Below are 22,558 nucleotides of genomic sequence, written 5' to 3' on the forward strand. Positions count from 1 at the left end.
GTTAGTAGTCTATCATTCAAAATGCAGTGTTTTTTTTATGGTTTCTTAACAAGAGCATCTGCAGAACAGATTGTTATCTTCTGACTTACAGGCAACTTGCCCTCCTGGAGAAAAGAACATGTTATCTCCCTTAGAAATTTCAAAAATTGTGGACGACAGATTGGCAAAGCATGATATGTCACCTGAGGGTGGTTGCTCTACTGCCTTCAACAAATTGTTGTCTAATTTTGTCCATAAACGTGCTGCTGCTTTTGCAAACACAAGGAAATCACTTCAACTTGATGAAGCTGTTGTAGAGGGGAAGCGTTCCACTGCATTGGAAAATATTGTTGCTAATATATCAGGAATTTCTTCTAGACAACTGGAGGTTTGATTAGCATTCTGTTGAATTACAATTATTCTGTTTCTAGGTGATCTAGAGTTTAAACAGAATGCTTTTGACTCCTTTTCCAGTTTAGTACTAATTAGATTCATGCTGGTCTTTAGAATTTGCAAGTAATCATATATAGGTTTGAAACATTCTGTTAAAGAGTATTAGAGTCGGTATTAATTAGTAGGAGTCATATATTAGTACTATCAGTGACAAAGTCACAGAGATTATGGACGATCAATTATAGAATTATTTTACCATAATTATGCTAATTATGCTAATTGTTAAGATAGGAGATGATGAGTTGCTCGGAACTGAGAGCTTTAGATATTTAGGATCATTTTTGCAAAACGATAGAGAGATTGAGAGAGATGTTTTACATAGAATACAAGCAGAATGATTGAAATGAAGAAGAGCATCGGGTGTTTTATGTGACCATAAAGTACCTTTAAAACTTAAAGGAAAGTTCTACAAAGCCGCAGTTAAACCTGCTATGTTATACAGAGCTAAATGTTGGGTGAGCTATGACTCGAGCACGAGTAAAATATAAGAGTTGCAGAGATAAGGATGCTAAGGTGGATGTGTGGACATACGAGGATGGACAGAATATCTATTGAGGGAAAACTCTGGGAGACACCTTTAAGATGATACGGGCACTAATAAATGCTCCAGTTAAACGATGTAAAACTATGACAAACATACATATCAAACGAGGAAGAGGAATATCAAAAAAGACTTGGTTAGCAACAATAAAACAAGATAAATTTTATTCAAGTATGGATGATGATATAGTAGGAGATAGAGCCCAATGACGTAAAAAGATCCATATAGCCGATTTCACTTAGTGGGATAAGGTTTGGTTATTGTTGTTGTATCCTCGAAGGCATTCAGCCATTTACTCAAGTCTGTCAAGTAAGTTTGGGTTTAGGTTTTGTCCACTAACCTCAAACTTTGCACATTCAAATAGTATAGCATTTTTACTGTTATTTTGGCATGGTTCTTAAGTTGTCATTTCATGCTGTATCAAGTGTGATAGATATCCTTTTTCGTATATTGTTATTTTCCAAATACGGTGGAATCTATAATCGCTGTCAAGTAGTTTAAGTTAAAGAATGATATTTTATTCCTAAACATTTGAATGTCTTTAGCCTCTAGCCTACCATGTAAATGACAACAAATGGGCAAATCAGTGGTAACTTTTATTGGTCAAGAATGCAAACATTGAGATATGATCAATTAAGTTGAAGAGAAATTGGTTTAGTTGTATTGAGTGTCTTAGTTACAATAATGTCCTTAAGTATCACTAGGCTTGACAATTTGGTTAATTAACTTTCAGATTGTTCGACCATGGTGTGAGTTGTCAGATGTATATAATTGAAAGTGACAACGCCAATGATTTTCAGATAACAAAGCATCCACATCACTGCACATCATCATAATCATACTAGCTGACTGTCAAATAAGCATCTTGCATAACTATATGCTGATGTGGTTATGTGGCTGCTGCTAAAGGTGATTTTACTGATATGGATGTTAAGTCAGCTGCCATTTCATGGGCCAGTTAGTATAAGTAAACATAACAGATGGAAACCTGTATGACAATTCTGAAGTTCAGTGTCTAAAGTGAGAAAAATTGTTTCTGGGATATAATTGAATCCATTACCATTTATTTAATTAAACGGGAAAAAAATATTACACAATTTCACTATAGATGTATGCATAAATTATGGATTAGCATCCACAGATTGCACTTCAATTCCGAGTCAAAATTTGAAAAACTAATTCCTAGACAGAGTTTGGGTGTCCAAAGTTCTTTAATTTGAGTTATTCACATGCATCTGATGTTTATCATGTTCACTATGAGTCTTATGAGTGATCTTCTGTACGCATTCTAGGATTGGGATTTTTTCAGTGCTTTACTGTTCAAAAGATTTGTTGGGTTTAAAATCCTTCTTTATTTGCTACAGGTTTTCTAGAGATGTATATCACGTTAGTGTTTTTCTGTTTAAATGATTTGTTGTGTTTAAAATCCTTCTTTATTTGCTACAGGTTTTTCTAGAGACATGTATATCACGATATCATTCGAAAAAAGTGGAAGCTGGAGCATCAATTGGTGCAATTGGAGCCCAAAGCATCGGAGAGCCAGGGACTCAAATGACATTAAAAACTTTTCACTTTGCTGGAGTTGCTAACATGAGTATCCTTTAGTGATAATGCTATTTTAAACTGATGAATCTATGGGTTGGTGTTTTTTCATGCCATCGTGAAAAGGCTAGTATAGTTCTACTTCCTCAGTGGATTATGCCTAATGCACATGCTCACTTGTGATTTTTGTCCTTTAATATCTAATTCATATTCTTAATTTGCATGTAATTCTTAATCTTGTGCTATTAATACCCTGTGGTTTGTTTGTATACGTAGCTCTCTTTACATTATTTATTCCGTTCACATCAACTGTGAACGTTTCATACATCTTTCTGTTGGATTTATCAAGTATGACAATAGAAGTTATTTCTTGACTGAACATCAGATGTCACTCTTGGAGTTCCGCGTATCAAGGAAATAATAAATGCTGCAAAAAACATAAGCACACCGATTATTACTGCTGCACTTGAAAATGATAACAATGTCGTTTTTGCACGCATGGTGAAAAGCTCAATCGAGAAAACAACCCTAGGGGAAGTAAGTTTTTTGCTACATGAAAAATGTCCTCCCTAAGATGCCTTGTAGTGTTAAGGCATTGGAGATCCTTTCTTTTCTAGTTAAATCTTTTTCTATAGTGTAGAGTTCTCCTGTACTTACTCATTGGAAGAAATATAGTGGAAATAAACAGCATAAGGGACAAAGTGTGGTTTGCTAGATCTTTCCTATTTTGCTTCTAATTCCCTTGTTTAAGTTTTTGCAGCTTCCTGGATCTATTTTCCATCTAACTAATACCTTCTTAAGCCATCTTGCTTTAGACTCTTTTTCCCTCAGTCAATCCTCCACCCAAATTTTCATAATCAAACCTTAATTAAGCCCATCTCTAGCACCTGCAACAGCATCCATATTTTCTCTCTCCATTTTCTACTCAAGTTTTAGATGTTACAGTATTGCCCCCAAGGCGTAGCGGATCTACATTTTTTTTTATGTTACAGTATTGCCCCCAGGGCGTAGCACAGACGGTGTGCGCATGACATCTCTGGCGTAATGACTATGGTCGATTCTTATGAACTGACGACCTGGGGTTTACCCCACCATATGCTTACCTGCATGTACCTTCCTCCATATCCGTGGGGCCGACACTAGGGGGCGGATCTACCCTTTTTTAGATGTTAAAATCTAGTTCTATGCTGCCTTGTACCACCCAACACAAGCCATTTGAGCCTAGGAACTAATTTTTTTTTTAAATAAATGATCCAGTTTAGTCATTTGTTAATTTTCTTATTTGTGGTATCAGATATGGTTCACTAGTGGTTCGATAGATATACTGGTCTCGACAGATCGCCAAGATCGACATCAGACTGGAATTTTAAATACGTTATTTTGGTTTTGTTTTGTTTTGGATGTTGGAAATCAGAAAGCGGAGACAAAATCTAGGAGAAACTTTGTTCTTTCCACCTTTATTATGGCAGACTTCCAACTTTGTAGCTACTGATCCTCTTGTTATCATGAAGGTTGCCAAAGCAGTAAAGATAGTGTTGGGCTCAGGTCAACCATATATATCTATAAAACTTGACATGGACCTAATTGAAGCATTACATATGGGACTCACTGCTGAATCTGTTCGTCACTCAATCCTGAATCATCCAAAAATAAAACTAAAAGAAGAGGTGAAGTATTCTCCTTTTTATAAAAAATATATATTAGCTCATCATTATCAGTCTCCATTCTCATTTTTGCAACAGCACGTATGCAGTGTAAGACATGACAAGTCGAAAATATACACCCCAGAAGTTGATAGAAGAAAGCTCCTGTCTGAACTACACAACTTAAAATCCATGCTTCCAAAGGTTGTTGTGAAGGTAAATTGCATGAACTGCTTTTAGTTTCATTTAGTTCAATTAACTTCCTCACGGAAATTCTATGATTATTTCAACCATTTATCATAAAGTTAAGGTGCTAGGCCTTGTATTGGTTTCTCAGGGCATCCCATCTGTCGAGCGAGCAATTATCAATGAAAAGAAAGTTGACAATGAAAAGAAGGTAGAATACAGCCTATTGGTTGAAGGGTCAGTATGCAAACTTCTGTTCTGTTATTTAACGTTTGTATATTCTAATTTTTCAATTGAAAAACTCCCCAAAACATGCGAGCTTCTTTACAATGGTCAATTCTTGATATAACAATTTTCATGGAAATATCTAGTTTATTTTATGACTTCTAGTTATCTCTTTCTCTTGATCTACAAATGAATTTGGCTGCATAGTTTATCGTCTGGGGATAGCAAACCATGGAATTATGAGGCTAATGTTGGATATAAGTGAATGGAGAAGAGGTGGCAGAGGAAAGAAGTTTCATTGTGAATGAGACTTTAGTCCTACATTAGGAATTTCAAGGCATATTGGTTGGTTTATATTAATTCACATGCATCGATAATGAGAATAAGTGCATAGGGAGAGACTCTCTCTCACATGTGAATGTGTAGGGGGTGCAAATCCAGGGCTCGGATTGCACTGACTCATGTGCAAGCCGCGCGCCGAATCCTGGAGCGGCCAAGGAAAATTTACCCAAGTGGAACAATCAATATTTTGTCATATAAACCTTTTTGCTGCTTATTTAAATGTTTAACTATTAATGCATAATTTAAACGACCGAGTGAAAAGTTGGCGTTTCACAACTCGATGAGTAATGATTATTAACGTTGCCTATTGGTTTGAGCTCCTATATAAGGAGGTTGCGATCACAAGCTAAGAACACAAAAGTTGAAGCTCTCGTTCCCCCTCCTCCTTTGTCGTGCTTATCTTACTTGTTAGAATACCCGTGATAGTAGTTGGGTATTTCTTAATTCGCCGTGACCCACTAGTGTTTCGTGTGCATCACGGTTAACTGTTGTATCCTGGAAAATAGACGACCCAAAAAAATCTCGAAGCACAACTATAGGTGGGGCAAACTTGTTTCGAGGAAACTGCGTTTATCGCAGGTCTCAGTTCGCTTAGCTCGCTCGGCCGTTTCGTCCGCTCGTTCACTCTACCTACTTGGGCTGCTCTGTCGCTTGAGCTGCCCTGCCTTCCACTGTTAGGCTGCTCTGCCCGGTCAGTCACTCTGCGACTCGGTCGATCTGCCCGCTTGGCCTCATTACCCGGTCGACTGCTCTGCCTGATTGGGCACTCGGCTTGATCTGCGACTCGACCGCACTGCCCGGACGATCGATTTGCCCGCTCGACCTCACTACTCGGTCGGTCACTCGACCAGATCTGCGACTCGGCCACACTGCCCACTTGACCGTTCTGCCACTCGATCGCTCGGCCTGATCAACTGCTCTACCTGCTCGTCCGATCAGCCCGCTCGTCCGATCAGCCCGCTCGTCCGATCAGCCGACTTGGCCGATCAGCCCGTCGGCCGAACTGCTCGCTCGACCGTTCTACTACTAGGCTACTTTGTCGGCTCTGCCACTTGGCTGCTCTGCTCGCTCGGTCACTCTGCCTGCTTGGCCACTGTAAAGTCTGCACTCAGCACTTGACAGAAATCAGCCTCTGGCAACCTGAGATTATCAGCTCAGGTCATCTCGACAGATAAGTTGAATTTAATTTGGTGTATTTAAATTCAGCTAATTCTCTCCAAATCTCCGGCAGATTGTCCCATAGCTAAAGCTTTTGATGCTAGTCAGAGTTTTATTGGTTTTATCATTCTGGTGCTTTTGAAACGCAACACTAACAGATTTTCTAAACTTCTCACGAAGCACAGGACAAACCTTTTAGGTGTCATGGGAACTCAGGGAATCGATGGAAGAAAAACAACAAGCAACCATGTCATTGAAGTTCAGCAGACGCTCGGAATTGAAGCTGCAAGGAAGTGCATCGTTAATGAAATTCAGTATACCATGCGAAGCCATGGCATGAGTATCGATCTTCGCCACATGATGCTCCTGGCGGATCTAATGACTTATAAGGTAATAAATCTGACAGAATATACTCGTACACTTTGTTTCCTTGAAATTGCGGATGCTCAGTGTTTTTGTAATTGCTTTCATTTTTCTTAACAGGGTGAAGTTCTCGGGATTACAAGATTTGGCATTTCAAAAATGAAAGAAAGTGTTCTGATGCTTGCTTCCTTTGAGAAAACTGCCGAGCACCTGTTCAATGCTTCCTACGCCGGTAGGGATGATCGTATCGAGGGAGTGAGCGAGTGTATCATAATGGGCATCCCCATGCAACTCGGTACCGGAATACTTAAACTCAGACAAAGGTACATAATGTCAATACCATATGCCGTTTCGGTCATGTGTACTTGCGATATAAGCACTCTTGCCTTAAACAGTCACACATTGGCTACTGATCTGCTTTCCCTCTCCTTAGGGTCGAAAAACTGCCCGAACTCAAGTACGCATCCGATCCAATTATACCCTGAGAGCTTCAGTCAAGCAGCACTTGTGTTCATCAAGCCGGTACAGGATGACGCTGCGCAGAGAGCCACCGAAGGTATATCATTCGGTGCAGAATTGGCGATTTGTCATGCTCACGGCACAGTGTAATGTATAATCTAGATAGTTATTCTAATAAGATAGTTTACTTAATGGAAATGCATTTCTCCCAATTAAGTAGTTAATTCTGATCCTATTTGTGCGTTAGAGAAAGAAAATGTACCATGCTCCAAAACAGGAGAGGTATGAACCATTGTCAATTGTCATGTATGATTCATAGGTAGGGTTGTAAACAAGTCGAGCCGAGTCGAGATTTGAGATGTTCAAGCTTGTTTGATAAGGTAACTAAGTCGAGTTTAAAATGAACCAAGCTTTTGATATGAGTGTTCAAGCGTGGCTTGGTTTATTTTTTATGAGCTTGAGCTTGTTTGAAACTTGACTTGAGCTTGGTTCGTTTAGATGTTGTCAAGCTCTCAATTCAAGCTTGGTTCGAGCTTGGTTTGTTTAGATGTTATCAAGCTCTCAATTCAAGCTTGTTTGAAATTTGTAGTGGTTATTGAGTTTGATCATTTAAATTTATTTATTTATTTAGTATATTAAAAGGAGTTTTATTAATGAATATAGTTCGTGAGCATTGTTCACAAACGTTGTTCACAAACATTGTTCACGAACATTATTCACGAACATTAATGAGTTGAACACATATGTGTTTAAGCTTGTTTATTTAGCTTAACGAGTTGTTCAAATTTGTTTGTTTAAGTAATCTTATGTATATTAAATGAACATAAACAAGTTCTTATCAAGTCGAACACTAAATTTGTTCACGAACATTTGATTCATTTGCCGTCCTATTCATAGGGTAGATTTAAAATGCCCTCAACCAATTGCTTACTGTTTTAGAAATGTTTTTATTGTTAAAACATTTTTTTTCTGTATTTTTGTTTTTAATTAGGAGTATTTCTCAAGGAACACAGTCTTGAAGGCAAAGGTAAGCCAGTATTATTATCTCTTCCACTAACACCATAAGCTAATGAAGAAAGTGAGAGAAGAGGGTCACACGTCGTTGCCCAAATCATTTGAGTTTTAAATCCAGTTCATGGTTCCCACTATTTGCTATCTTAATGTTTTGAGGATTTTATAGATTTTTTTAAGGATGATCGATCTTATAGAAATTTTTTATAGGCTATTAAGATAAATTGAAAAGTTGCTATGGATGCCATTCATAATTTTAATTAGTAAGATTTTGATTTTAGAACAAATTTTGTAAATTCGGATTTTACTAATTTTAATTTTATGAATTTGGTAAACATTTTCATGAATCCCAATTTTTGCAATTGAGTTAATATAAAATTCTTAAAAAATTTGAATTTCTACTATGAATTGTATAAAGTATAAAATTAATTCACACTTTAATTTGAACTTAGAATTTTCTATAAAAATTCATTATGAAGATTAGAATTTTATAAAAGGAATGAGTATTATAAAACTGGTTTTCAAATAAATTTATCAGAAAATGATGAGAGGTGCTAAAGACACCATTAAATTGAAGGTAGCATTTTGAAAATGATAATAAATGTTTTTTATTTTCATTTTATGAAAAAAAGTATGTTTTTTAAAAAATAATAATATTTTTTTAAAAAAATAATATCTATTTTTAAAAAATATAAACCAAACACTATTTTCTTAAAATATGTACTTTTAAAAAAATAAAAATTAAAAACGCACAAAATAGGTACATCCTTAGTTTTTACTTTTTTTTAGTTCAATTAAAGAGCATTTATGTTTATTAAAATGAAAAAGTTTAAATAAATAAAAATAAATTATTATTTGATCTAATTTTTTTTTTTTAAAAAAATATTTTAAATTTTATCTGGATAAAAACAGAAGCTCAGTTAAATGATAAATGCTATTTAAGGAACCTTTTGGAGCTCAGAGCTGCTCCAATGGCGGAAACGTAGCAGCAGCTCCATCGAAGAAGAAGAACAACAACAACAAAAAAGAGCGTTCAAAATCGCACCATTAAAGCGATGACAACGATCAGATACCGCCTAAGGAACGAGTATGGTTTGGGGAGCTCTGAAATCTACGGTGCCGCGGATAGGAACGACCCTGAAGCGATTCTGCAAGGCGTCGCCGTGGCTGGTCTAATCGGTCTCTTACGGCAGCTAGGAGATCTCGCTGAGTATGCTTATTTCCTTTCTGATCGAATCCTTTCCAAAGTTCTTTTTTTATACATTTTTTGGGGGTCTCTTTCGCATTGCAGTTGGGATTTGGTGGATAAGAGACATGGTCATGAGTAGGTAATTTTTTGGGGCTGTTGTTATAGCTAGGTCAATGGGATGTGCAATGTGATTGCTTCGTAGCATCATCGATCGTACAGTTTCCGGCAAGAATCGTCAGTTTTTGTCTTTGTTGATGCTGGTATTTGAACAATTTTTATGGGTATTAGGTTTTGTTGAGATGATTGTATCATTGTAGAAATTGCATTTGATTTGTCCCGCTTTAGCCTTTTGATTTCAGAGAACTTCAAATTAGTCAACATTGTTTACTCCCCTTTGTTAGTTCCAGTCGTCAAACTTGAAATTTCGTGGTTCCTTTCTTGGAGTTAAAAATGAGATCTTCGAAAATTTAGGGTAAATTTCAACTTTCAAGGGCCAAGAGTGCATGAGATTGGTGTTTCTAGCTAAGTCAGATGTGCAGAGGCTCTCCGATTAATTTTGGAAAATTATTGAGAGGAACTGCAAGAGCAAATAAATGTATGATGTAAAGCTGGTGCCCGTAATTCAACATTAAATGTGCTTGGAATCAAACCACTGGAACAGGTTGTTGGAATGACTAATGAACAAGATAATTTATTCATAATAAATCAAGCAGTTGAAATTGCTCGTCTTTTGCATCTAAATGCTAACTGCAATATCACCGTAAAAGATAGATGCACCAAGGAACTAGGTAAGGATTTTCTCCTAAAGTGGTGACTTCTGCAAGTGCAAGTACTTTACAACTTATGGATCATATCTGAATGAACTTGTTATTTAGATACATGCATTTCCCAATTTATCACACTGAACATTTTATTCTTGGAAGGTTATGTGCTTGCTGCAGTTGCATGGGTTAAATCAGAGTACTGATGAGTCTCTTATATGTAGTTCATGTATCTATTCACTGTGATCTGACATGGACAATTTGCACCACAGTTTTTCTGCAGAGGTATTTAACGAGTTGCATGAAGAGGTAATGAACCTTACTTCAAGAGGGCACAAACTGATGCTTCGAGTTCAACGTCTAGAAAGAGAGGTTCCATCAATTGAGAAGGGTTTTTTCCCTCAACGTTTCTCTTATAGGGAAGGTAAATTTGTACTTGGGGGGAAAAACCCATGTTCTATTGCTTCAAAGTTTGAGTAAGGAACCAAAAAAAAAAAAAATCAAATTTGGTTTAACATCAGTTTACATATTTCTGATCTGTGAATAAACTTTACAAAAGGTAATTCCAACTCAGTTTGATATATGAAGGTTCAAATTACTTGACTGTTCATGTATGGATACATCACGGAGTTATGTCCTAAACTTTCAGCGAGTCATGGTAATCTCATCCAAACCACTCATACCAATTTGAGAACTTTAAAATTTGTAATATGAGAATAAGTTAAGATATTCAGAATTTCATGAGCCAAATTGATACAATGATTATTCAATTGCCAAACAGAAACCTCGCTCCTAAAAAAAGTTAGATGCACTGGAGGTATTGATTATTTCAAATGCCATCGTTTTGCAGGTATCGATTGGCACTGTAATCTCCAAAAGGGTCATGATCTAGTTAGCACTGGAGAAATGCCTCATTCTGTCATGAATGCATATAGAGCATGTCGTGGTCCACCACAACTATTCAAGCTAGACAAGTAATATATTCTTCTGTCTTCGATGAGTAGTCTTGGAGAGTATATTTCATGTCAACTAGTACCTCCTTCCTGCAGGTTTGATGTTTCTGGTAATGGGACATGCTTGAAGAGGTACACTGATCCATCTTTCTATATCTTGGAATTGACCTCCAAATTGGAACAGCAAGATGCTCAAGAAAAAGAAAGAGCTAGCAAAGTTAAGGTGGGTGTTAAACTTTGGATTATGTAAGTACCTCCCCTAATATGACCTGAGATTAGTGATATATTTGGTAACCATAAGAGATTATACTTTTAGCCACTGTATTTTTCTAAGTTGACCATATTGATGTGTGTTGTTTCCAGTGTTATGTCATATTAGCTAAAAGTTTATCAGAGTAGAACAATTTCACACTAAAAGTTCCTTAGTCTGCATTCCTTTTTTTTTTTTTTTTTGCCAGAGATGCCAATATTTTTGTTGTCTTGATCGTTAAGAATTTATTTCTTGGAGTGCTTTCAAAGATCACAGCAATATATGTTGCAATTGTGTCATATTAAACCTGCACCATGCAAGCATTTACATCATGTTGATATCAACTTCTTGAGAAACAAACTATCAAAGCTTAGCACAATAGTTTATAGTTCAGTTAAGAGCATGCTCTATTGCAAGTGTTACATGTTTTTTTTCAAGAATTCTGTTTTCTTTACCTTCGTATCTTTTTTCTACTGTGCCCAATAAAAACTTCTAGTTGATAATATCATATTTATTCATTAGTTTAGGGCAAAAATAATTCATTTCTTTCACGCAGAAGAAGGTATCCTTCATAGCTAATAGCGAATCGCCTGAATCTCTCAGTTCCAGGTATTCATTTCTAAATTTCTTTCCTTTCATAGAAATTATCTATCCGAGCTCAATTCATAACATGATTTCATACAGATTGCAGCCGTGTACTACAGACCAAGTTTTTGATAGACCCTTGCAACATGTCAAGGTGAAATCAAGACAGCTAAATGAATCAATTATCCACACTTTAAGAAATTACATGGTGAATGGTATTGTTTTGCATTCACTGGAGGAGCAAATTATTCCTAAAAATTCAGCAAGCCAGTCCACCATGATAAAACCAGGTCACTCAACTGAAACAGATGAAACTGTAGCCAATGCATCTTCGAGCGTAGACAAAGGCTCGACATCTTCTCTTAACAAGCAGGAAATTGCAACAGAAAATGACTTGGAGCTAAAAATTGAAACGAGTGATGAGGAAATGGCAACTATCAAGAATGCTAAGAAAACTGTAGGCCACTACTCAACTCATCAAGCTGCTAACAAAGTGGATCAAAACGGGTCTTTAGGAGATGACAAAGGTCGATCAGAACACAGTCCTGATTGCTATATTTCCGATGAAAATTCTAGTGAGTTGGGCAATTTCATGGATGCGCATACTACCACGGAATCAAAAATAGAGACAGATGATGAACAGGTTAGACCAGATTTTCTTGGCATCCATTCGGAAGAATCAGATTTTGATAGTAATGATGAGGTGGAGTTGAAAGCTCAATATCCTGATCAATATTTACATGAAAACTCTACTTCATCACCAGGTTTCTGCACAATGTTTAACAAAGGGACTGAAAATCCTTACTTTTCAGACACTTTAGGTCACTTGGCCATGCAATTGCTAAAAGAGAATAAAAATGAGTCATGTATCCCTCCAAACTCAGATGTAAATCCAAGCAAGAACATTGGTATTGCTTCAGCTACTGCTTCCATAGCAAGTGGAGAACAATCTTGTAGCCATTCCAGTGACTCAACAACAATTCCATCGGGTAATATAGGCATCAACAGGATAGCTTCATCTTCAGAGAAAATAAGTGACCAAGCTCTCAGACATTTATATGGTGGATTTCCACATGTGCAAAGTTCCTCCGAGATTCCTGGTGAAGGAAACAGTCAAACACTAACCCAGCCAACTGCTGAAACCTTTGGAATCTTATCTGAAAATTTGTATGATTTAACAAGAAAAAAGCACTTGATGGAAGATGAACCTCCCAAAGGAATTGACCTTAACAAACACATTGAACAAAGCATGGCGAGGGCTGCTGACACAACTCTCCATTTACAGGATCCACATGAAACTACTCTTCATAGAGTTGGTAATGATGAAGAAATCCCACATGCATCTTCTAGTACAAAATATGTGAAGCTTCAAGAGTTTTCAAAAGAAGATGAAGAACCATTGTATATCTCTCCAGTGAATTCAAATGAGACCATCCCAGATGTGATCTTCCAAAATGCTGTACAAACATTTAAAGAAGCTTTCGGAAAAGAATCAAATAGTGAGCCTAACAGTATCTCTTTCTTGCAAGATATCCCTTCTGCTGTTCATTTTGTCGAAGATATTGTTGCTGAGATCATGGAATCATCAGAAACAGGTCATCCTCTTTGTTCTAAACCAACTACTTTGTTAGCCTCCAACAACTCAAAGGAGCAGCACATAATAATCTCTGAACTTTCAGATGTAGATGGACTTGAGATGCAAGTGGAAGGTCATCGAAACTTGATTTTATCAGATATTAATGGTGAAGACCATGAACCTTCTGAGAGAACCTCCCCTGCTAAAAATGCATTGCACGATGATGTAATCAATTCACAGGAAGTGAGTCCTCACAACATTGCTGATGGTGAAAACTATATAGAACCTGACATGCCTGAGGCTGAACAACAGTTAGAAATAGCTTCTGGTTCGCTACATTCAGACAAAGATGGTACAATAAAAGGTGATAAGAAAATACCCCAAATTGCACAGCTTCCACCTATAGCATGGAGATTGACAAAGCCTCCTATGCTACCAGTTTTTGAGAATGAATCTTCTCAAGTGTCGCAAGGAGTCAATGTGCCAGCAACTGTGCAAGAAAATGATATACATTATACCTTGAAATCTAGTAGAAAAACCATGGGTGAAGTTTTGGCATCACCTCTTGAAGAAGACAAGAAGGTGCATGATAAAGACATTACTATATCATCAAGTGATGAGACACATCCCTCAACGTTGTTGGAGGCAACTCCAAATGTTAATGAGAGGTCCCAAAATGGTGCTGTAAATTTAGATGGAACTCCTACCTCATTATCGTTAGCATTAGCCATTGAAGATGAGAGGCTCAACCAAATTCATGAAACTATAAATGGAAGCCTTCCACCAACGGCACCATTTCCAATGGGAAGGCCTATAAGATCTGAACATGGATCTCTGTCTTTAGAAGATAAAACTTCATCCACCTTTCAAGATTTAACTTCACTGACTTCAGAAAGCGAGAAACCACAAAGGAGGGCTCACTCAGTAATCATTAGGCCTAATGCCCCCTTGATTGAGTCTGTTGCATCTCATGATAAAAGCAAGGTACAAGATGATAAAGATCTTATCTCCATAGCAATTGCATGCTTTTGCCATTGTTTTTTGTTCTAAATTGATGGTTGCAATTGCAGAAGTTGCCTGATCTCATTCATGCCTCAGCTATGCCAAACCGTGATGTAAGAGGATCTTTTCTGGAGCAGATCAAGAACAAGGTCCACATTGCAATACAACTTTAAGCTAAATTTTAGATAGCTCTCTAAATTCAGATCCCATGAGATTCTGAGTCTCTATGAATTTCAAATTTACCTCCACGAATTGATATCATAAAGTTTAAAGATAAATTTTGGGAGAGCAATTGTGACAAAAACTAAACATTAGTAGCCAAATTTCATATTAAATTTAGTAGAATGCTTAGAGTTACAATCACATTGTGGTCTTTCCTTCAACAGTCCTTCAGCCTGAAACCGACAGTAGCACCAACTATGAAGTTTAAGGGTGGCCCTCCTACAAATCTCAAGGTCATAGCCATTTTGGAGAAAGCAAATGCAATCCGCCAGGTTTGTCGTCTCTCTCCAATTCAAATCCATCATTAATCTGCTATCCCACATTTGTTATAAAAATATCTTTCTTTCTTTCTTTCTTTCTTCCTATTTCCTATGCTAATTGCACCTTCACACAGGCATGTGCTGGAAGCGATGAGGATGACGACGACGACGACGATAGCTGGAGTGACTCTTGATAACCATTTACTTGAGAAAAACCATGTCAATCTTGCTCCTCAGGAAGAAATTTACAATCAGTTCTTACTGCCCTCCACCATTGGCAATAGCATCCAGATTTTTGAACTAAAAGTCAATTATATTCCACAAATTTTTGTTGGTGCAGAAAAGCTGATGTTGCATGTGAAAGAAGACCAAGATAACAGCAGATTGTAAAGCTCAAGGAGTTAAACTGAGCACGTTTCATACAAAATCAATGAAATTGCTCCAAGATAAGAGATCACATTATTGTAACTGCTTCTAGCTTGCGAATTACATTGCACAGAATTGATTCAATTATACTTTTCATATTTCTGTTTATTTTTTGGGGGAGTTAAATGATGTAGAATTATATAGGTTTTCATTTTCTATTGTCATCTTTCTATGCTTGCAAATGAGAAATCTGAGATTTGATGGAAGAAATATTTAGGTCTATAGGAATTGTCACGCCCTGTGACCTAGGCGCGTGACACCGGCATTGCTCACGAATATAAATACTCGAAAACAACAAGCCTCATAAAGTGCATACCAAAGCAGTAATACTATAATGAAAATATTGTCTTTACAATCCAAAAGTGAAAGTGTACAAATAAAGATAACATGAACTAAAAGGATGAATCACTTGGACACGGCTTCATTACCAGCCCCAAAACATCTCTTGCTCCTCCTTCTCAACTTGTTCCTTGTCTTTATTTGAGGATGAGAGTAAGGGGGGTGAGTGCTTGGAAAAACACTCAGTAAGTGGGATCGATCGAACATAGCATGACAGAATACAAAATATAGCAAAATATTCGGAATTCATGATGAAGACATATTTCATGAAACATGACAGAAACATAACTTAATCAAAAACATATACTTATAGCAAGACATTCAAAATTCATGACAAAAACATAACTTAATTAAAAACATAGCACTTAATAAAAAACATAGCACTGCTAATCATCTTGTTTTCCATGGTCTTACTGATCAGTCCCCTATATGTAATTACTCTAAGGGGTGAGGTCATATATCGGTTATTATTACCCACCGCATCAGGGTTATAACTTGTCATATCTTATCATGTTTTCAAAAATTTCCTTTTACTGATCAGTCCCCTATATGTAATTCCTCTAAGGGGTAAAGACATATATCGATTATTATTACCCACCGCATCAGGTTCATATATAGGTTATTATTACCCATCGCTTCAGGGTCATAACTTGTCATATCTTATTATATTTTTGGAAATTTCTTTTACTATATCTAACTTGAGTCATAACAGTACATCTTGGAATAAAAAGAAATGAATTTGCAATATAAAATAATGAAATGTAAACATATTCCGTAGCTACACTCAAAACGAAAAAGCCCACTTACTTGGCCAGAAACTTCTTCGGTTTTGGACAGAAACTTTACGGAACTTGATACGATCCGTTAGGTGCTAGTCTCTTGGATCGACAAAGACTTGGAAACACTACCGATCTCTTCCGGTGGAAGGTCAACGAAGAAGAAGTTGACGAGGGAGAAATCGATAGAAGGAATTTCCCTCTTGCATCTTTCCGAGGATGACTACTTATAGCCTCCAAGGAATACGAAGAGTTAAGGTTTTAATTAATTCATCATTTATGGTCTTCATTAATTAAGAAGATGAAGAGTTATAGGCTCTATAAATTCTTCATTTATAACCTTCATTATGATGACTTTTCGAATTCTTCATTAATTATCATTATGATGACTTTTCGAATTCTCCATTAATCATCATGATTATGGTTATTCGAATTCTCTCTTCTTTGTCTCAAATAAATCCATATTAAAAAGGTTAGATGAAAGATTATTTATTCATTAAAAAGGCTAGGTGAAAGACCACCATACTATTACAACTTAGCACATGAAACATTGGCATAGCTAGAATAAGTCCAAGTTACATAAAAGGATTAGACTTATTATGTTATCATGAAAAAACCAAAAGAAACATAGACATAAAATTTTAACATATGGCTCACTAAGTCATCTCGATAGAAATAAAGAAAAACATAGATATAACTAGAATAAAAATTTAAAACACATAAAATTAATATGTGACTCATAAATTCTCATGATGAAGAGCATAGAAGAAACATATGAGTAACTAGACCCACCATTCGAAATTCTTAAGATCCAAACCTACAAAGTAATAATAAACTTGGGTTCAATTTTATAGTATTATGATTTCTAGGAGTTGAACCTAACTTAACCTTTAAAGGTATGTCCACTAGTGTCCATCATCATGTCCAAAATCGGGTCTTCACAAGAATCAATCTTATAAAGATATTTTAATGGCAAAACAACTGAATGAATTTATAAGTTCATAATTTTTTCTCTATTTATTTCCTTTCTTTTATAGATGAATAAAAGGAATTGGTTGAGCCAACACACATGAGCCTCGATCATTATTTGTCCCCAGGGCGTAGCACAGATGGGGAGTGCATGGTTCTGTGGCTTAAAGGTCCAGGGGTTGATCCCCGGGGTGTCACTGCCTGGGGTTAACGTCTCCGCCATGCACTTTCCACCTGTGTACCTGCATTTACCTCCCTCCATATCCGTGGGACCGGCTCTAGGGGGGCCGCTGATGTGACGGTTCCACATTTTTTTTTTTTTTATTAATGCATTGCATTATTGGCCCCCAGTGGCAGTGTCATTGTTAGACTCTTCAATGATAGATCAGACATTCATGTGTGTTTTCTCGATTTACTCAGGCGGTCGATGAGAAATTTCCATGGAACTAGGCTACATAGTGTTAACTAAAAAAATTAATGCATTGCATTAGCCCCCACGTTAGTATATATATGGATGATAACTTTAATAGATTTAATGAGTATAAAATATCTTATTAAATATCTAATATGAAAGATCATTGTGCTAAATAAATATCGCCATGATTTATCCCTGGAGTTTTTGAAGTCTTCATAAAAGGACCGGCCGTAAAATGCCGCTCCACCCTTTTCAATTAATGCATTGCATTAAATTATTTTAACTAGTTTTTGTTTTTTGGTATTTTAATGGCATATGTTTATTAATGAAGCATTAATTATATAAAAGGGAAAATGGTGTAGTACATCATAATACAAATATTTATTTTATATATATATATATATAATGCTTATTTATTAATTTATGTGATGAGATAAGGAACGATGTCCTAAACATCTCATCAAATTTGTCGTATTCGCACGGGTCGCCTTGCCGCGCACGCAATTGCACTACTTTTCCATGATTCACAGTTTGGTTCCTATACTTTTTTAAATGCCAAAATCACCTCCAGAACTTTCTCCTCTCGAGAAACATTTTCTTTCGTTTTGCTCCAACTTTTATCGAAATTTCACTTTGTCACTGTGTCAAATCACCCTTCCTAACTTTCATTTTGCTCCAAATGTTAAAAAAATATTAGTTAAAAATCAAAGGAATATTTTTAATTTTTCATTATTATTAGAAGAACATTCGAATGCCAAAATATATATAAAAAAAAGTTAACCTAATTTTTCATCCCAAAATACTCTTCGGTTATCATATTAATTCAACATTATTAAATTATTCAAATATTAGTCAAAATTACCCTATATTAAAGCAATTATTTAAATATTAATAAAAATTACTTTAGTATTTATCTAATGTCAAATTTACTATGATACTAATTAAAATTATTTTAAATTTATTAAAGCTTTTCTAATATTAATCAAAACTATTTTAACTTAATTAAAATGATCCGACGATAATAATTTTTAAGCTAAAACTGAATTTAGAGAGCTAGCGAAAATCTTCTAAAGACATCGATCCATTTTTTATATATATATTTTTATTCAAAATTCCTAAATATTAATATTAAAAAAATAATAATATATTTGCAGAATTAAAATGGCCTCAAACTCTTCGTGGAAGCTTCGCGGTATCCTGCGTCAGCCGCCACCGGCTCCGGTCAAATACACGTGTTTTGACCGGTTTCGTCTCTCTCGACGAAGCTACCCTCATCTCTCTCTCTCTCTCTCTCTAGAGCCCTTTAAATTCCAAAATTTCGCCCTCTTTTCTAATTTTTTTTCCTCTTCGTCTCCGATGACTTCGTCCACCGGCAGTTTGGACGCCTCGGCTAACTCCACGTCTGCGTCGGCGTTCTCCTTCTCGCCGACCTACTCTTCCTTCACCGATCTTCTCGCTGGAGACGGCGGAGGCGTTCGGTCGACGGGCGGAGACTTCGGAGGAGTGCCCAAGTTTAAGTCGGCGCCGCCTCCCTCACTGCCTATCTCCCGCCCGCCGGTCTCTCCTTCCTCATACTTCTCCATCCCTGCTGGGCTCAGCCCCGCCGAACTCCTCGACTCCCCTGTCCTTCTCTCTTCTTCTCATGTAAGTCCACGATAAAATTGGTTCTTTCTTAGGTTAAGTAACCCTAGCTATTCTAAACATGAGCCCTGTTTTTGTTTTTCCATGATCGAGTTTATTTTACTCCAAGTTCGCCTAATTGGATCATTTTTGTGAGTTAATTTAGGATATTATGATGCTGATGATTTCTACTTGATCCACACACATGTAGCACTTCAGTATGTGATTTTCTTTGGAGAAAATTAATGATCTGATTTATTGACGCGGGGTTGCGATTTTGTTTTTGTGTTATTTTTCAAGTTTAGCAAGTTTATTTGTGGATAGAATACTGTCCGTGTGAGGATCAGCAGCAAAAGGGCTTCTATTTCTTAATTGTTTTTGTAAATTAGATGTTCTCCTTAATGATTGAGCTGAAGATCGCAATTTTTGTTGAACAGATCTTGCCATCTCCAACTACTGGGACTTTTCCAGCACAGGCTTTGAATTCCAGATTCTCCTTAGCTAATTCTCAATTTGGGAACAGACTTGAAAGCAGATCCTCCTCTGACTTCTCCTTCCATACCAACACAAATCCCCAAAGTTATCAGATACCTCCTTACCAGAATTCCTTGGCTGCAATTTCAGCGGTATCAATTCTTCCATCTTTTTACTGGATTAAATTAATTATATGTCGAGCTTAAGTCGCTAAAAATCTTACTCTTAACTCTATTTCAATCAGGTCAAAAACTCTGAGCTATCTTCCATGAAACCCAGCATCAAAGTTGAAGCTGTAGCTCCAACTCAGACAAACTCCCAGACCAGCAATGGCAGTACCGAAATCCAACCTTCCCTTCCCATTCAAAATCAGAGGAGGTTGGATGATGGATACAACTGGAGAAAGTATGGCCAGAAACAGGTCAAAGGAAGTGAAAATCCGAGGAGCTACTACAAGTGCTCTTACTCTGGTTGCCCCATGAAGAAGAAGGTAGAGAGAGCCTTGGACGGGCAGATCACTGAGATTGTGTACAAGGGGACTCATAATCACCCAAAGCCTCAGTCCACCAGGAGGAACTCAGCTGCTGTAGCTCAAGCAGTCCAGGGTGCTGTGCCTTCTGAAGCTTCTGAGAACTCCTTTGGTGTGCGGTCGGGCATGCCTATTGATTCAGTTCAAACACCTGATGATTCATCAGTGTCTTTTGGCGATGACGAGATTGATATGAGCTCTCAGAAGAGTAACCAGGGTGGAGATGACTTCGACGAAGATGAGCCTGATTCCAAGCGATGGTAAGGTGTCTCAAACTTTTAGATAGTAATTGTACTCGATCAAATTTTAATGCTGTTGGACGTGTCTTAATGTGCCTATGGCTTGTAATTTGCTTCAGGAAGGGAGATGGTGAGACTGAAGGGTTGTCAGCTCCTGGAAATAGAACTGTTAGAGAGCCAAGAGTGGTTGTTCAGACACAAAGCGACATCGACATCCTTGACGATGGGTATCGCTGGAGGAAGTATGGGCAGAAAGTGGTGAAAGGGAATCCAAATCCAAGGTTAGTTAATGATACTTCCATCCATATTCGTATCAAAACTAAGACTTGCTACAATTATGCTTAATACAAACTTTGTTGATCAATAGGAGTTACTACAAATGCACCACCGTGGGTTGCCCGGTGAGGAAACATGTGGAGAGAGCATCCCATGATATGAGATCAGTTATCACTACCTACGAAGGCAAGCACAACCATGATATCCCTGCGGCTAGAGGAAGTGGCGCGCACCTACTTACCAGGCCTCAGCCAGACAACAATGGCATCGGAATGGCCGTTCGCCCGTCAGCCATGGCGAATCACGTCAACCAGATTGCTTCCAGCAACATCTTCAACGGAAGACTCAATGCTGGTGGGAGTTTTGGTTTCTCAGGTTATCAAAATTCAATCAACCCAATGAATCTACAACAATCTGCACGCATGGGTAACTTTTTCACTGAAACTAAAGAAGAACCAAATGAAGACTTGTCCATCGATTCATTTCTAAATTAAAATGGTTTTAGGAGATCATGCAGCAAACAAACAACAAACTCAGTAGAACTTGTTCAAAGTGATAGAAGACTGGTTAAATTCGTTCATTGATTCGAGACCTCTAGTCTTGTACTCCTGTACACAGTTTATATGTTGTATTCTTGTCTCAGTATTCATCCTATAATAACAAAGATGTAATCTTATCTAACTTTTTGGGATTAAGCTATTTTCGAGCAACTGTTCTGTCCTCAATTATCATTCTTAGGCTACCCTCTTGTTTTCTGCAAGTGGATAAAGGTGTTAACTTGTCCCACTTTGGGACTTGAAAGGAGCAGCTGTAGGCCATTCTTTTGTCACATTATCCTCACCAAGTCAGCAATATCAACTAGACAAGCAATCCACAAATTCAATAATGACAACAAAATAGCAAAAAATATGAAGGCTTAATATAATTTGTAAATCAACTTGCGTTGTTAAAAACTGACACAGTTATTTATAAGGTAACTTATAAGTTAAATTTTTCATATTTTTTATAATAAGAAAATAGTAATGTTATATTTTGAGTTTTTATAAGCTGGTAATGATCAAATTTCAAACAATTTACATCTATTTTAATGCCTGGTTTTCCATAAGAGATTTTTGCTAATTTTTAATCATCTAATTTTTATCATTATGAGTTTTTTTTCAATCGTATTAATATTTTTCATATTTAAAAAAAAAATAGTTATAACCTGTAAATAAGAGTAGGAGTCAACAAAATGTTAATAACCGAATCGGAATCATTTAAATTAAAATTGAACGAATGGATTGAATCAATCGAATTTGTTAAGACTTAATTAATCTGAACTCATCGGATTTTTGTATAAAAATTGAAATAATTAAATTTTTATTAAATTTAAATCCAAGAGGTTAAAAGATGAGTAATTTTGCATGAAGTCTCTATTAGCAAATAAATCTTTGCATTCAGTCTTCATCCATGAAAATCTTTATTTTCACTCCCCGGTCAAACATATTACCTAATTGCCCATGATATTTTTAGGTACAACAAGTTTAAAAATCAGTATAAATCCTCTTAAATTGAGTATATTAACTTAGAATCTAGTATATTTTCTATCAAATTGAGTACGATTCTTTTTTCACCTCAAAGTATACTCAATTTTAGTTTAATGTGCTGAATTTAATATGAATTATACTCATTTTTAGACTATTTGTACCGAAAAATATGAGGGTTAATTTCGATAGAAAATATACTCGATCCTAGTATAGAGTGATGAATTAAAGTGTTGAATTTAACAGGAATTATACTTATTTTTAGACTTTTT

At 36.5% G+C, this 22,558-nt stretch overlaps 3 protein-coding genes across 8 annotated transcripts in view; all 3 read left to right on the forward strand.

Moving 5' to 3' along the window:
- The window catches only part of LOC122040482 (DNA-directed RNA polymerase III subunit 1-like), a 37,727-nt gene extending 30,624 nt beyond the window's left edge, over positions 1-7,103 (forward strand). For 3 of the 5 annotated variants that reach the window (XM_042599806.1, XM_042599808.1, XM_042599807.1), the window contains 9 exons: positions 92-367; positions 2,420-2,567; positions 2,901-3,052; positions 4,027-4,182; positions 4,258-4,374; positions 4,496-4,581; positions 6,255-6,459; positions 6,553-6,755; positions 6,866-7,103. In XM_042599806.1, coding sequence (XP_042455740.1) covers positions 92-367; positions 2,420-2,567; positions 2,901-3,052; positions 4,027-4,182; positions 4,258-4,374; positions 4,496-4,581; positions 6,255-6,459; positions 6,553-6,755; positions 6,866-6,917 — 1,395 coding nt within the window. In that variant the 3' untranslated portion in view covers positions 6,918-7,103. Of the gene's footprint in view, positions 1-91; positions 368-2,419; positions 2,568-2,900; positions 3,053-4,026; positions 4,183-4,257; positions 4,375-4,495; positions 4,582-6,254; positions 6,460-6,552; positions 6,756-6,865 lie in introns of those variants that run through there. The other 2 variants (XM_042599809.1, XM_042599811.1) reach the window with 2 other exon arrangements.
- Positions 7,104-8,848: 1,745 nt separating this feature from the next.
- LOC122040483 (protein SCAR2-like) lies at positions 8,849-15,281 on the forward strand. Of its 2 annotated transcripts, XM_042599813.1 has the most exons (10): positions 8,849-9,112; positions 10,125-10,276; positions 10,703-10,826; positions 10,902-11,028; positions 11,612-11,664; positions 11,740-13,235; positions 13,320-14,200; positions 14,287-14,367; positions 14,605-14,712; positions 14,835-15,281. In XM_042599813.1, the coding sequence occupies exons 1-10, from the start codon at positions 8,958-8,960 to the stop codon at positions 14,892-14,894; spliced, it is 3,237 nt and encodes a 1,078-aa protein (XP_042455747.1). In that variant the 5' UTR covers positions 8,849-8,957; the 3' UTR covers positions 14,895-15,281. The 2 variants fall into 2 exon arrangements, with proteins under 2 accessions (XP_042455747.1, XP_042455746.1); XM_042599812.1 differs by having other exon boundaries at positions 11,740-14,200; positions 14,835-15,280.
- A 3,664-nt stretch (positions 15,282-18,945) lies between these two features.
- On the forward strand, positions 18,946-21,444 carry LOC122040484 (WRKY transcription factor WRKY24-like). Its single transcript, XM_042599814.1, has 5 exons — positions 18,946-19,269; positions 19,683-19,871; positions 19,964-20,508; positions 20,607-20,768; positions 20,855-21,444. Exons 1-5 carry the CDS (start codon positions 18,982-18,984, stop codon positions 21,255-21,257), a joined length of 1,587 nt encoding a protein of 528 aa, XP_042455748.1. The 5' UTR covers positions 18,946-18,981; the 3' UTR covers positions 21,258-21,444.
- The last annotated feature ends 1,114 nt before the right edge of the window (positions 21,445-22,558 follow it).

Source organism: Zingiber officinale, chromosome 2A, assembly GCF_018446385.1.
Source record: "Zingiber officinale cultivar Zhangliang chromosome 2A, Zo_v1.1, whole genome shotgun sequence".
NCBI classification, from domain to species: Eukaryota; Viridiplantae; Streptophyta; class Magnoliopsida; order Zingiberales; family Zingiberaceae; genus Zingiber; species Zingiber officinale.

Coding starts and splice junctions, on each gene's coding strand:
- LOC122040483 (XM_042599812.1), top strand. CDS start 8,958: ATGACAACGATCAGATACCGCCTAAGGAACGAGTATGGTTTGGGGAGC. Junction 11,029..11,611: donor AAAGAGCTAGCAAAGTTAAG/GTGGGTGTTAAA, acceptor TCTTTCACGCAG/AAGAAGGTATCCTTCATAGC. Junction 14,713..14,834: donor AAGCAAATGCAATCCGCCAG/GTTTGTCGTCTC, acceptor ACCTTCACACAG/GCATGTGCTGGAAGCGATGA.
- LOC122040484 (XM_042599814.1), top strand. CDS start 18,982: ATGACTTCGTCCACCGGCAGTTTGGACGCCTCGGCTAACTCCACGTCT. Junction 20,509..20,606: donor GAGCCTGATTCCAAGCGATG/GTAAGGTGTCTC, acceptor AATTTGCTTCAG/GAAGGGAGATGGTGAGACTG. Junction 20,769..20,854: donor AAAGGGAATCCAAATCCAAG/GTTAGTTAATGA, acceptor GTTGATCAATAG/GAGTTACTACAAATGCACCA.